Consider the following 12646-nt stretch of genomic DNA (forward strand, 5'->3'; position numbering starts at 1 on the left):
GTCTAATAAATAATAATAAATAATAATAATACAGTCTGTAAAGGGCGTGGCACAGTAACTGAATTTAAACATGTCTGTGATAAACATATATCCATCCTAACTCCAAAGAGTCCACACACATAATCCTGAACAGCAAAAACCATGATCTTGACGAAACAATGAATCAGATAAACTGCCATGAGGCTAAAACACCAGGCTGCACTTTTATCTGTAGCACTAATTACAGCAGCCCCACCCAACCACAGGTGGCCTCATTTTCTCTTATAATAATCCTTCAGTTGTTGTCGCCTATGCATCACTCTACGCATGCGTGGATGTGTCATTAATTCTTGTTCAGAATCCAGGGATGATACAGATGATTGATCTCCTCCTGGGCTGTCTGCCAAACTCCCCTCTTCCCTGTCACTCACACTTCCTTGGTCAGAGGAGACTTCGTCGGCAGATTCTACTGGGAGCAAAACAGGCCTGCGGCATGTGGATGTCTCCCCCACATCCACCTCCACATTCCTTGGGGCAGGAGCTGGGCCAGAGCTAACCACAACAGGCAGACTAGGTGGATCATGAGGTCTTTTTCTGCCATCAGTCTTCTATGTTTCTATGTTTCTATACCCAGAACCCAGAAGGGAAAAAAAGGGGGAAAATCAAAATGTTTCTACCGATTCTGCATACCTGACCGTATCCATAGGAGCCCATCATTGGGTAGGATGAGAAAGCTAAGAAATGGGAAGCAACAGCACCTGTCTTTTGCCTGCTGATTCTCCACCTGCCAAAGAGACAGGCTGCCATATGCATGAAACACAGAGAAATATAAGCAGTTTTATCAGTGGTAGAAGTGACATACAGTACTTGATAGATTCTTATTCCCAAAGTCCAAAGCCAGCATTAGTGCTAAACATTTCACCAATGATCATATACATTCCCCTGATAGGATTAAATGTGTTGTAGCTGGACACCATGTGGGGAAAAGCTAGCTTTTTGACATGCATTGAGATTTAGAAGTCTGGTCTTCCAAATTCATCATTTTATAGCAGTGGGTTCTGATGCTTGCTAATCTTGAATTTATTCCTAAGAATTAGATATTCTCTTAAGATGTTGCAAAGGACATTGCCTGTAATATGTCTCCCTTTCTCTTATCAATTTAGCTGGAGGAAGGAGAACATTTCGCCAAGATGGTTGTTAACATGGGAGAAGACGCTGGAGAATTCCTAGCCAAGGGATTTTTAGCATTAGGCCTGACATACAGCCTTCAAGCAACTGATGGTAATCTTTTGATTTTTGTCAAATGTGATCTGCAGAGCTATTGTTTGAAGAAGTCAGTTTAAGCATTTAAACATTAAACATGTTAAAAATATTTAAATGGAAAAAATACCTTGTGGACACATACAGGTAGTTGCCTGGTCCGGCAATATGTTGCCAACATCTACTCTCAAAATCTATTTGTTGTATTGGTGCCAATCTTTCATTATGCCTTTCCCCTTCTAAAGCAACTAAAAGTGATTATCATGACATAATCTTACTAAATCAATATAAAAAACAATAAAGCAAAAGATCTCCTGCTTGTCATAAATAAGTGATGAAGCTAAGTCCTTTCACCTGAACATAGGTGAGAGTGTTTATTTATTTTATTTTATTTTATTAATAGAGTTGAAAGGGACCGTTAGGTCATCGAGTCCAACCCCCTGCCTGAGCAGGAAACCCTACAGCACCCCAGCCAAATGGAAGTCCAATCTCCTCTTGAAGGTGTCCAGAGTTGGGGAGTTCACCACCTCCCCTGGCCGGCAGTTCCATTGGTTGATCGCTTATGTCCAGCATCCAGTATTTCAAAACACTTTCCTTCTTTATCTGTTGTTGTAAACAATCACTAGTGATCAGTTCTAACTTCCATTGTTTATGGAATTTAAAAAAACTGATGTGGACATCGAGGTTATTCAGTTTTATGTATCAATTTATTTATGTATTATAACTGCTCAGTCCAGACTTTGATGGATCGTCTCTTTGAAGCAGGAGAGCAGAACTGAAATGCCATATTTTGCTGCCAAATGTGACTTGTTTAGCCTGTTAAATTTAACAGGCTAAACAAGTTACATTTGGCAGCAAAATATGGTATTTCAGTTCTGCTCTCCTGCTTAAGTCCTGCCATCTTTCTGGTGAATTCGTTCTATCACTTAGACAAGAAGTTTCTTTAATCTTTAACTGAAATTTCTCTTTTTGTGCCAGTATATTTGATATAATCCTGACCTCAGACCAGCAGAGAGAAAACCCATTACCTTCTTTTCATATTCTTCTAATTATTTTTTTTTTTGCTTTTCTAGTATTTGAGCACTTCCCACTCAATCATTTTTTTCCTCAGGCTAAACATAGTCCAATTTTTTTCAATTTTTAGTTTTCTCAAAAGACACCTTACAATATAATACTATAGATGGATATAGCATTGCTTCCAGCTGTACGGATTCAGCGCCAGTGATCTTAGAAGCCGATGTCTTAGAAGAACTTGAACGATTAAAGATAAATAAGGCAATGGATCCAGATGGCATCCACCCCAGAGTTCTTAAAGAACTCAGATTTGTCATTGCTACCCCCCTGACTGATTTGTTTAACCAATCCCTGTTAACAGGAGATGTTCCTGAGGATTGGAGAATGGCCAGTGTTGTGCCTATCCACAAGAAAGGCAGTAGAGAAGAAGCTGGTAACTACAGGCCAGTTAGCTTGACATCAGTTGTAGTTAAAATGATGGAGACTCTACTCAAAAAGAGGATAAATCAGCACCTAAAAAACAATAACTTATTGGACCCAAATCAGCATGGCTTTACTGAAGGCAAATCATGTCAGACTAATCTCACTGATTTCTTTGACTATGTCACAAAGGTGTTGGATGAAGGTGGTGCCGTGGCTATTGCCTATCTGGACGTATCAAAGCCTTTGATACGGTTCCATATAAAGAGCTGATAGATAAATTAGTGAAGATTGGACTTAATCCCTGGATAGTTCAGTGGATTTGCAGCTGGCTGAAGTGTAGACATTAGAGAGTTGTTGTTAATGGCGAGTATTCTGAGCAGAGTCAGGTTACAAGCGGTGTGCCACAAGGGTCTGTTCTGGGTCCTATTCTTTTTAATATGTTTGTGAGTGACATAGGGGAAGGATTGGTAGGGAAGGTTTGCCTATTTGCCGATGACTCTAAAGTGTGCAATAGGGTTGATATTCCTGAAGGCGTCTGTAATATGGCAAATGATTTAGCTTTACTAGATAAGTGATCAAAGCAATGGAAACTGCAGTTTAATATTTCCAAATGTAAAATAATGCACTTGGGGAAAAGAAATCCTCAATCTGAGTATTGTATTGGCAGTTCTGTGTTAGCAAACACTTCAGAAGAGACGGATTTTGGGGTAGTGATTTCTGACAGTCTCAAAATGGGTGAACAGTGCGGTCAGGCGGTAGGAAAAGCGAATAGAATGCTTGGCTGCATAGCTAGAGGTATAACAAGCAGGAAGAGGGAGATTGTGAGACCACATTTGGAATACTGTGTTCAGGTCTGAAGACCTCACCTACAAAAAGATATTGAGAAAACTGAATGGGTCCAAAGACGGACTACAAAAATGGTGGAAGTTCTTAAGCATAAAACTTATCAGGAAAAACTTAATAAACTCAATCTGTATAGTCTGGAGGACAAAAGAGAAAGGGGGGACATGATCAAAACATTTAAATATGTTAAAGGCTTAAATAAGGTTCAGGAGGGAAATGTTTTTAATAAGAAAGTGAACACAAGGACAAGCAGGCACAATCTGAGGTTAGTTGGGGGAAAGATCAGAAGCAACGTGAGAAAATATTATTTTACTGAAAGAGTAGTAGATGCTTGGAACAAACCTCCAGCAGACGTGGTTGGTATATCCATGGTCACTGAATTTAAACATGCCTGGGATAAACATATATCCATCCTAAGATAAAATACAGGAAATAGTATAAGGGCAGACTAGATAGACCACGAGGCCTTTTTCTGCAGTCAATCTTATATGTTTCTATGAATGATTTGTTTGTTTTTTAATTTTATTATTACCCTCTCTAAAACTAAGATAATTTAACTGATGGAATGCAAATTTATTTTATGATGCACACATCAAATGGCTGACAAAATGTGAGGAGCCATTTGACCTATTTCTGCCCAGGAGTTCTTATTTCAATAACAGCCATAAGGTATGCATTCCTAAAAGCTTCTCTATAAAGACTATTACGTAATTGAGCAGTGAGTGAGGATAGGGCCACGATCAAAAGGGAAAACCTATAATTTGAAACAGAATTAAGGAGTATCTCTGAATCTTCTTAATCAAAATGAACAGTAGCTACATTAGTTTCTACTAGCGATAGGAAAGAGGAATAGGAAAAAAAACCAGCAATGAGCCACAGTGGCACAATGGTTAGAGAGTGCAGCACTGCAGGCTACTTCTGCTTACTGCCTGCTGTCTGCAAGTTTGCAGTTCGATTCTCACTGACTCAAGGTTGACTCAGCCTTCCATCCTTCCGAGGTGGGTAAAATGAGGACCTAGATTGTTGAGGACAATATGCTAACTCTGCAAATCGCTTATAGAAGGTTGTAATGCACTATGAAACGTATATAAATCTAAGTGCTATTGCTATTGCTAATGTGTGATCCTATATAGGTAGTCCTCAACTTAGAACAGTTCATTTAGCGACTGTTCAAAGTTACAATGGCACTGAAAAAAGTGACATGACCATTTTTCACAGTTACAACATTTGCAACATTCCCATGATCATGTGATCAAAATTCAGATGTTCATCAACTGTTTCATATTTATGATTGAAGTTGTGTCCCAAGGTCATGTCATCCCCTTTTGTGACCTTTTGACAATCAAAGTCATCGTGGAAAGCCAGATTCACTTAATAACTAGGTTACTGATTTACCAACTGCAGTGATTCACTTAACAACTGTGGCAAGAAAGGTCATAAAACTCATTTAACAAATGACTCACTTAACAACAGAAATATTGGGCTCAATTGTGATTGTAAACTGAGAACCACTTGTATTTAGTCACAATTTTGTAATGCTAATGTTGCATTCCTTCTGGGCCTTGTTGATAGACAAATATAATTTGTGCTTATTCTCATAATTCCCATTCTTTATTATCTAAAGGGTTGAAATCTTTTAGATAGTAGATGGAATTTATCTTAGTATGAAGACAGAAGTAAGTAAAGAGCCTTTGCCTAACTCCTGAAAATTAAGTTACAGATAAAGCCAGAGGAAAAGAAAACACTTAACAAAGTAATGGATAATCTCTCTAGTATCTAAAAAAAATGACCCACTGAAATTCAATTTGATACAAGGTGCCAATAAACATTTGCAAACCATCTTTATTCCATTCTCCCTTCTTATTTATTTTTATTTATTCATTTGTCCAATACACAAATACATAGGAAGAAAAATAGACATGTAGTAATATATATAAGGGTAAAGTGAACTTAGAGGAGAGGATATATGAAAGAAAGAAAATATATATGATAAGTGAGAGAAAGGAAAGACCAATTGGACAGGGAACGAAAGGCACACCAGTGCACTTATGTACGCCCCTTACTGGCCTCTTAAGAACCTGGAGAGGTCAATCGTGGATAGTCTAAGGGAGAAATGTCCGGGGTTAGGGGTTGACACAATTGAGTCTGGCAATGAGTTCCACGCTTCGATAACTCGATTGTTGAAATCATATTTTTTACAGTCAAGTTTGGAGCGGTTCGTATTAAGTTTGAATCTGTTGCGTGCTCTTTTGTTGTTGCGGTTGAAGCTGAAGTAGTCATTGATCTTGTGGGCAATACTCAAATCGTGTTTTAGGCGCTGTAGTTCTAGGCTTTCTAGGCCCAGGATTGTTAGTCTATTTTCGTAGGATATTCTGTTTCGAGTGGAGGAGTGAAGGGCTCTTCTGGTGAAATATCTTTGGACATTTTCAAGGGTGTTGATGTCTGAGATGTGGTATGGGTTCCAGACAGATGAGCAGTAGTCCAGGATGGGTCTGGCAAAAATTTTGTAGGCTCTTGTGAGTAGTGTGAGATTGCCTGAGCAGAAGCTGTGTAGGATCAGGTTAACAACTCTAGAAGCTTTTTTGGCGATATTGTTGCAGTGGGCTTTAGCACTTAGGTCATTCGATATTAGTATGCCAAGGTCTTTTACTGAGTGTGGGTTGGCAGTGAGACATTGTTTATTCAGTTCGTATGTGTGGTTTGGATTCTTTTTGCCGATGTGGAGGGTAGAGCATTTGTTGGTTGATATTTGAAGTTGTCAGGTGTTAGACCAGTCTGAGACAAAGTCCAGGTCTTTTTGGAGAGTGAGTGTGTTGTCAGTGGTGTTGAAAAGTTTCACATCGTTGGCAAAAAGAACATAGTTGCTTTCGATATAGTCACAGAGGTCATTGATGTACAGAATGAAGAGAGTAGGACCTAGTACGCTTCCCTGATTGCTTCTTTATCTCCTGCCTTGCCCAACTATCTTACAGAAAGACATCTGTAATTCCCTCTTTTGCCCTACTTGATATCACTGACATAATTGCATTTGCAGCTTCAGTTCTAACTTCCTTAATTTATTTTTGCTTCCTACGTGGGAGAGGTTGGGATGATACCATATGAAACTGGAGCTGACTTAGCTGGAGCTTCAGGAGAGCAGAAGAATGAGCAAAGATGCCATTCAACCAACCTCTGTCATTGCTCATTTATGCTCTGGCCAGGAGCCAAAGTCTATCCCAAAAGAGTTTATGTCATCCCCATTTGTACTCTTTGACCCTTTGGCAAAGTTTTGTACCTTCTTACTCAAGCAGGAGACTCTTGACACGTCTTCTATTCCAAGGGGACAGCAGGTGCACAGTCCCTTGGCTTTCATTTTCAGGCAGCCTTCCAAGAGCTTTGAACAGATGTTCATGAAGAACTGCTTGATTCAACCTAAGCTTTTTAAACCTGCCTCTGGAAAACGGTTGACGCACTAGATAAAGAGAGGTAAATGTTTTGGGGCAGGGGTGTCAAACTCATGATGGCACGTTGTCGTCACGTGACACATTGCAGCTTTCTCTCCCTTCGCTAAAATGAGGGTGGCCATGGCGAGCACATGATAACAACAGCAATAGCTTATATACCACTTCATGGTGCTTTTACAGCCCTCTCTAAGAGTTTACAGAATCAGCATATTGCCCCCAACAAACTGGGTCCTCATTTTACTCACCTCGGAGGGATAGAAGGCTGAGTCAAACTTGAGCTAGTGGTGAGATTTGAACTGCTGAACTACACCTAGCAGTTAGGTGAAGTAGCCTGCAGTGCTGCACTCTTAACACCTGCGCCACAATGGCTCAATTATATATGATGCATCTGGCCTGCAGGGCATGAGTTTGACACTCCTGTTTTTGGCAGACAAGTTTTGTGTCCAGCTAACTTATATTAGCTGTCGTTCAAAGAATAATAATTAAGTACTCCCCAATATATTTAGGAAATATAGGGCCACTAAACATAAGACCTAAAAACTTGGAATAACAAAGTAATATTCTAATAGAGCTTCAAAATAATTCTTAGAAAAATTTAATCAGAGTCATTTATCCACATTCATTGATGAATATATCACCCAGAAGATCAACAATTAAGCTTTGAAATCATAAAATCCACCAATACCAATTACGAGTCTTCGGAGAGGGGTGGCTTACAAATGTAGTAAATTATTATTATTATTATTATTATTATTATTATTATTATTATTACTACTACTATTATTATTATTATTATTATTATTATTATTATTATTATTATTATATGCCCCTAGGACTAGGAAAGGAAGAATAGGAAGCCCCCCACCATCATCTCCTGGTTTGACAAAATAAAAAGTCAAAAACTTCGGATTTGTTTTCTGTTTATCATCACATGACTACCATTGTGGTATTCATCAGAAGGTGATTTCGCAGAGAAGGTGCCATAGCAGAAAAGGCTCTGTGTTTGGCAGGATTCTTGAGATTTATCCATTTTAAAAAGAACTGCCTGTGGTGTTGAGATAAGACTGAGTAGAAGTGCTGTTATTCATATTTAGTGGATCAATTATTTTACCAGGATTGGGTATAATGATATCTGGAACTATTGGAGATACCCTTTTCTAAATAACCGGAAATAAGTCAAGAAATATTTTTTCCTGCAAAATTCTTGAAGGAAAAAAGTCTTAATATACTGCTCAAAAAAATAAAGGGAACACTTAAAACAACACAAGATAACTCCAAGTAAATCAAACTTCTGTGAAATCAAACTGTCCACTTAGAAAACAACACTGATTGACAATCAATTTCACCTGCTGTTGTGCCCATTCAACTTTGTACAGAACAAAGTATTCAATGAGAATATTTCATTCATTCAGATCTAGGATGTGTTATTTGAGTGTTCCCTTTATTTATTTTTTTGAGCAGTGTTCATAACATTCTTAAGGAAATGCTGTCTGAAGACCCATAGAAGACTGTATATATATATATATATTTAATAATAAAGAGCTCCCAGCTATTCAGATGTGCTGTTTGGAATAATGCTTCCCCTGATGTATTCATTTTTATTGTTCTGCAGCCACCCTGAAAAGCACACAAGATGACTTGCACCAGAAAGCACTTCAGAATTTAGAAAGGTGAGAAGAACCTTCGGGGTGGAGAGGAAACCAGATACCCAGTGGGCAGAAATGTGCTTGTTTTTGCATTTGAATCTGAAAGTCACACTATAGTTCTAAATGAGTTCCAACCTTTAAGTGTTTCTTTCCCAAAATCTTGATTTTTATTATTTTTTTAAAAGCACCCTTTTGGCAGCCGGAGGGCCTATTTCTGCCTACAGAACTGCCCAACGTAGTTTTACATGTCTCTGATCTTCTTGGGATGCAGGAGGGAGGGAAGTGAGTGAGATGGCTTTAAGCGGCACACATTCTTAGACTCAGATGTAACTTCTCTATTACTGTACTATTTAGATGTAATTACTGTCCCATATTACTCTTAAACTGCATTTATTTTTAGCCTTTTGACCTTTCCCCATAAACCGTGGCTCGTTTCCTTAATAGCTTAAATTCAGTTTAGAAGTGGATGAAACTTGAATGGTATCAGTGTCCACTTTTAGCCAACAGGGGGCGTTGGGAGAATTCAATTAGCTCCTTGCATTCTGAATGTCAATGAGGCACATAGGTATGTCCTTATTAGATGCAGAAATCGTGTGTTAGTGTTACAAAACAGGCAGAATTTCACAGAGGTGAGCATAGAAGACCTACTTAAAATTTGGGGGTTTTTTTAAAAAAGAATTTCAGAGTGTTCTGTGTAGAAAGTGGCATTTCTGCATTTATTTAGCTATGAAGTAGTCAAGGATTATGTAAGTATCCTGATTTTTTACAATAAATGTTTCAGAAGTCTACAGCCTCCCTAGGGTCTCGGTTTTCAATTAAATCACCTAGAAGACATCCTTTCATTGGACTTTTCAGTGATCCAACACTAAAGCAGGTTAGAAAGAAAGAAATTGAGTGACCGATGATTGAACTTGGGACCATTAAACAATAGTTAGAAAGAAAGAAACTGAGTCACCGAAGATTGAACTTGGGATCTTCTTTGTGGAAGTCTGTATTCTACCATTAAACGATGGTTAGAAAGAAAGAAATTGAGTCACCGAAGATTGAACTTGGGATCTTAAACAATGAAGATTGAACTTGGGACCATTAAACAATGGTTAGAAAGAAAGAAACTGAGTCACCGAAGATTGAACTTGGGATCTTCTTTGTGGAAGTCTGTATTCTACCATTAAACAATGGTTAGAAAGAAAGAAATTGAGTGACCGAAGATTGAACTTGGGATCTTCTTTGTGGAAGTTTGTATTCCACCATTAAACGATGAGCCCCTCCCAGTATTAGAATTTTTTTCCATTGTGCATATAATGGATATTCCACTAAGATATCATAATGTCATTGAGCCTTGGTAGTGCAGTGGTTAGAGTGCAGTACTGCAAGCTACTTCTGCTGATCACCGTGTGCCAGCAGTTTGGCAGATGGAATCTCATCAGGCTCAAGGTTGATTCAGCCTTCCATCCTTCCAAGGTTGGTAAAAGGAGGATCCAAATTGTTGGGGGCAATATCCTTACTCTCTGTAAACCACTTAGAGAGGGATGTAAAGCACTGTGAAGCGGTATATAAGTCTAAATGCTATCGCTAATACATTCATTTAAGAAAATAATTTCTTGAACATTTCTTGAGCGCTGTAAGCTTAAGATCTTATAAAATAGTAGTCCATTCTTCAGCTTCTATAATCCCCAAAAGGTAGAATCATCCAAACCACAAGAGGTTTTGGGATATATGAAGAAGCTTCCTGGTTTTGTTAAGTGTTTAAGCATGTATAAAAAAGGAGCTGTCAATCTAACAGATTACAGAAGCATAGCTTGTTGACTCTCCTGTAGCTTAATAGGACGCCAGCTGTGCAGGCGTGTTGCGGATTTCTTTGTGTCATTAATTAACCATATTTTTTTTTTTAAAGAATGTGAACAAACTGGAATATGCTCAGAAATGAAGATGGAAAAACAAAACAAAAACCCACCCAACCCAAAAACCAATGAGGGAAGACTGAAGCATATTTTAGCCTGGGAAAAAAAGCTATTAAGATGGAAGAGATAACTATGTTCAAATATTTGAAAGTCGGTCACATAATTAAAGGGGCAGATTTCTATTGTTTCAGAAAACAGGATCTGAGCAAATGAATTCAAATGACAAAAGTGGGGATTTTGACTGTTATTTTAGATTTTAAATTAGATTTGTCAATACATATTGTTTTTTATCACTGTTGTGAGCCGCCCCGAGTCTGCGGAAAGGGGCGGCATACAAATCTAATTAATAAATAAGTAAAGTAAAGTAAAGTAAAGTAAAGTAAAGTAAAGTAAAGTAAAGTAAAGTAAAGTAAAGTAAAGTAAAGTAAAGTAAAGTAAAGTAAAGTAAAGTAAAGTAAAGTAAAATAAAATGCAGTATTGCAATCTACTTCTGAGAAATATAGGCAGGCTGGCAATGTAATAAACTAGAGGTGTCAAACTCACAGCCCATGGGCCAGATGTGTCATGTGCTGGCTCCTGCCCCACTAGGTTTAACAAATGGGGGGAAAAGTCCCAATATGTCACATGACACTACTGTGATAACACACGTTTGACACCCCTGTGCTAAACTGTCTCAAAAGATGGACTTCCCTGCATGAAAACCCTTTAAGTAAGGTTGTCTGCCTGCCAGAGCAGTCGATTCCTGGATTGTCAAAGGGTTGGATAAGATAGCTTTTGAGTTTTCTCCCCTGGTTCTATGGCTTTCATTTTAATGGGCCAGAGTTATACAGTACTGTACAGTGAGGCTAATTTCTTACAGCTCCATGCTGCAAGGAGCAAGCAAATTAATAAAGCAAAACAAATCTGGGAAGATAGAGCCTAGAATAATTCTTTAGGGACATTATAGATTGTTGCAGAGTGTATTGTTTGTATGTATAGCACTATTTCCCTACATGCACCTTAGCACGTTATAGAGCCTCGGTGGTGCAGTGGTTAGAGTGCAGTACTGTACTGCAAACTACTTCTGCTGATCACCGTCTGCCAGCAGATTGGCAGATGGAATCTCAGTAGGCTCAAGGTTGACTCAGCCTTCCATCCTTCCAAGGTCGGTAAAATGAGGACCCAGATTGTTGGGGGCAATAGGCTGACTCTCTGTAAACTGCTCAGGGAGGGCTGTAAAGCACTGTGAAGCAGTATATAAGTCTAAATGCTAATGTTAATGTAAGATAGCATTGTTCCAATATTTGAGGATCTTCTACAAAGGTGAGGGGTTCAAACTATTTTCCAAACCACCAAAAGGCAAATCTAAAGGCAAGATAGAGAAGGTAGAACAAAGGCAAGACAAGACACAAAGGTTGGAAATTAACCAAGGAGATAAGCAACCTATTGTATAACTAAGGAGAAATTTCCTAATGGTTAGAGTAATCAACCAGAAGGTGTAGGTGGTCCATCACTGGAGGCTTTCAAAAGGACACTGGACAACCATTCCTCTGAAATGGTCTAAGATCTCCTTCTCAAGCAGGGGGTTGGAGTAGAAGACCTCTGAGGTCCCTTCCAGTTCTATTATTCTATGTTCTATATTCTGTGTTCTAAGACATCCTGAATTCATACCTGTATCTTAGCTAGCAGACTTCTGCTTGAAGTGTGGCTGAGCCAGTACCAGCCTCATTGAACTACAGAACTAGCTGAACAATTAATTTGACTTGAAATTTCTTGAACCCAGTTTTGAATGCAAGAGAGATCCTTCGCGGGCAACTTTAGATCTGACTGTGAAACCTTGGATAACTGCTATCAATTGGTTTAAATTATGCATATATGCACCAATTGTGTGACATCATTTTGAGGAATTAAATGTGTTCCTAATAGCAACTGTGTTTTGCTGTTCTAATCAAGGACACACCAGAATAGCAAAGGCATTGTCTTGACCTGCTACATTATTCCAAGGACAATAAAGGCACTAGGTCAGGGATCGGCAGCCTTAAAAACTCAAAGAGCCATTTGGGCCTGTTTCCCAGAGAAAACAAAATACCTGGAGCTACAAAATCTGGGTGCGCATGGCCAACTCCCACTGAGTCACATGACACCGCCCCCCCCCCCC

At 38.8% G+C, this 12646-nt stretch overlaps 1 protein-coding gene across 2 annotated transcripts in view; it reads left to right on the top strand.

Annotated features, from left to right (window-relative positions):
* The window catches only part of TTC7A (tetratricopeptide repeat domain 7A), a 215511-nt gene that overhangs the window by 84074 nt on the left and 118791 nt on the right, over positions 1-12646 (top strand). For both annotated transcript variants that reach the window (XM_070734576.1, XM_070734577.1), the window contains 2 exons: positions 1143-1260; positions 8575-8632. In XM_070734576.1, the coding sequence (XP_070590677.1) occupies positions 1143-1260; positions 8575-8632 (176 nt within the window). The remainder of the gene's footprint in view (positions 1-1142; positions 1261-8574; positions 8633-12646) is intronic.

Source organism: Erythrolamprus reginae, chromosome 1 (genome assembly GCF_031021105.1).
Source record: "Erythrolamprus reginae isolate rEryReg1 chromosome 1, rEryReg1.hap1, whole genome shotgun sequence".
Lineage (NCBI taxonomy): Eukaryota > Metazoa > Chordata > Lepidosauria > Squamata > Dipsadidae > Erythrolamprus > Erythrolamprus reginae.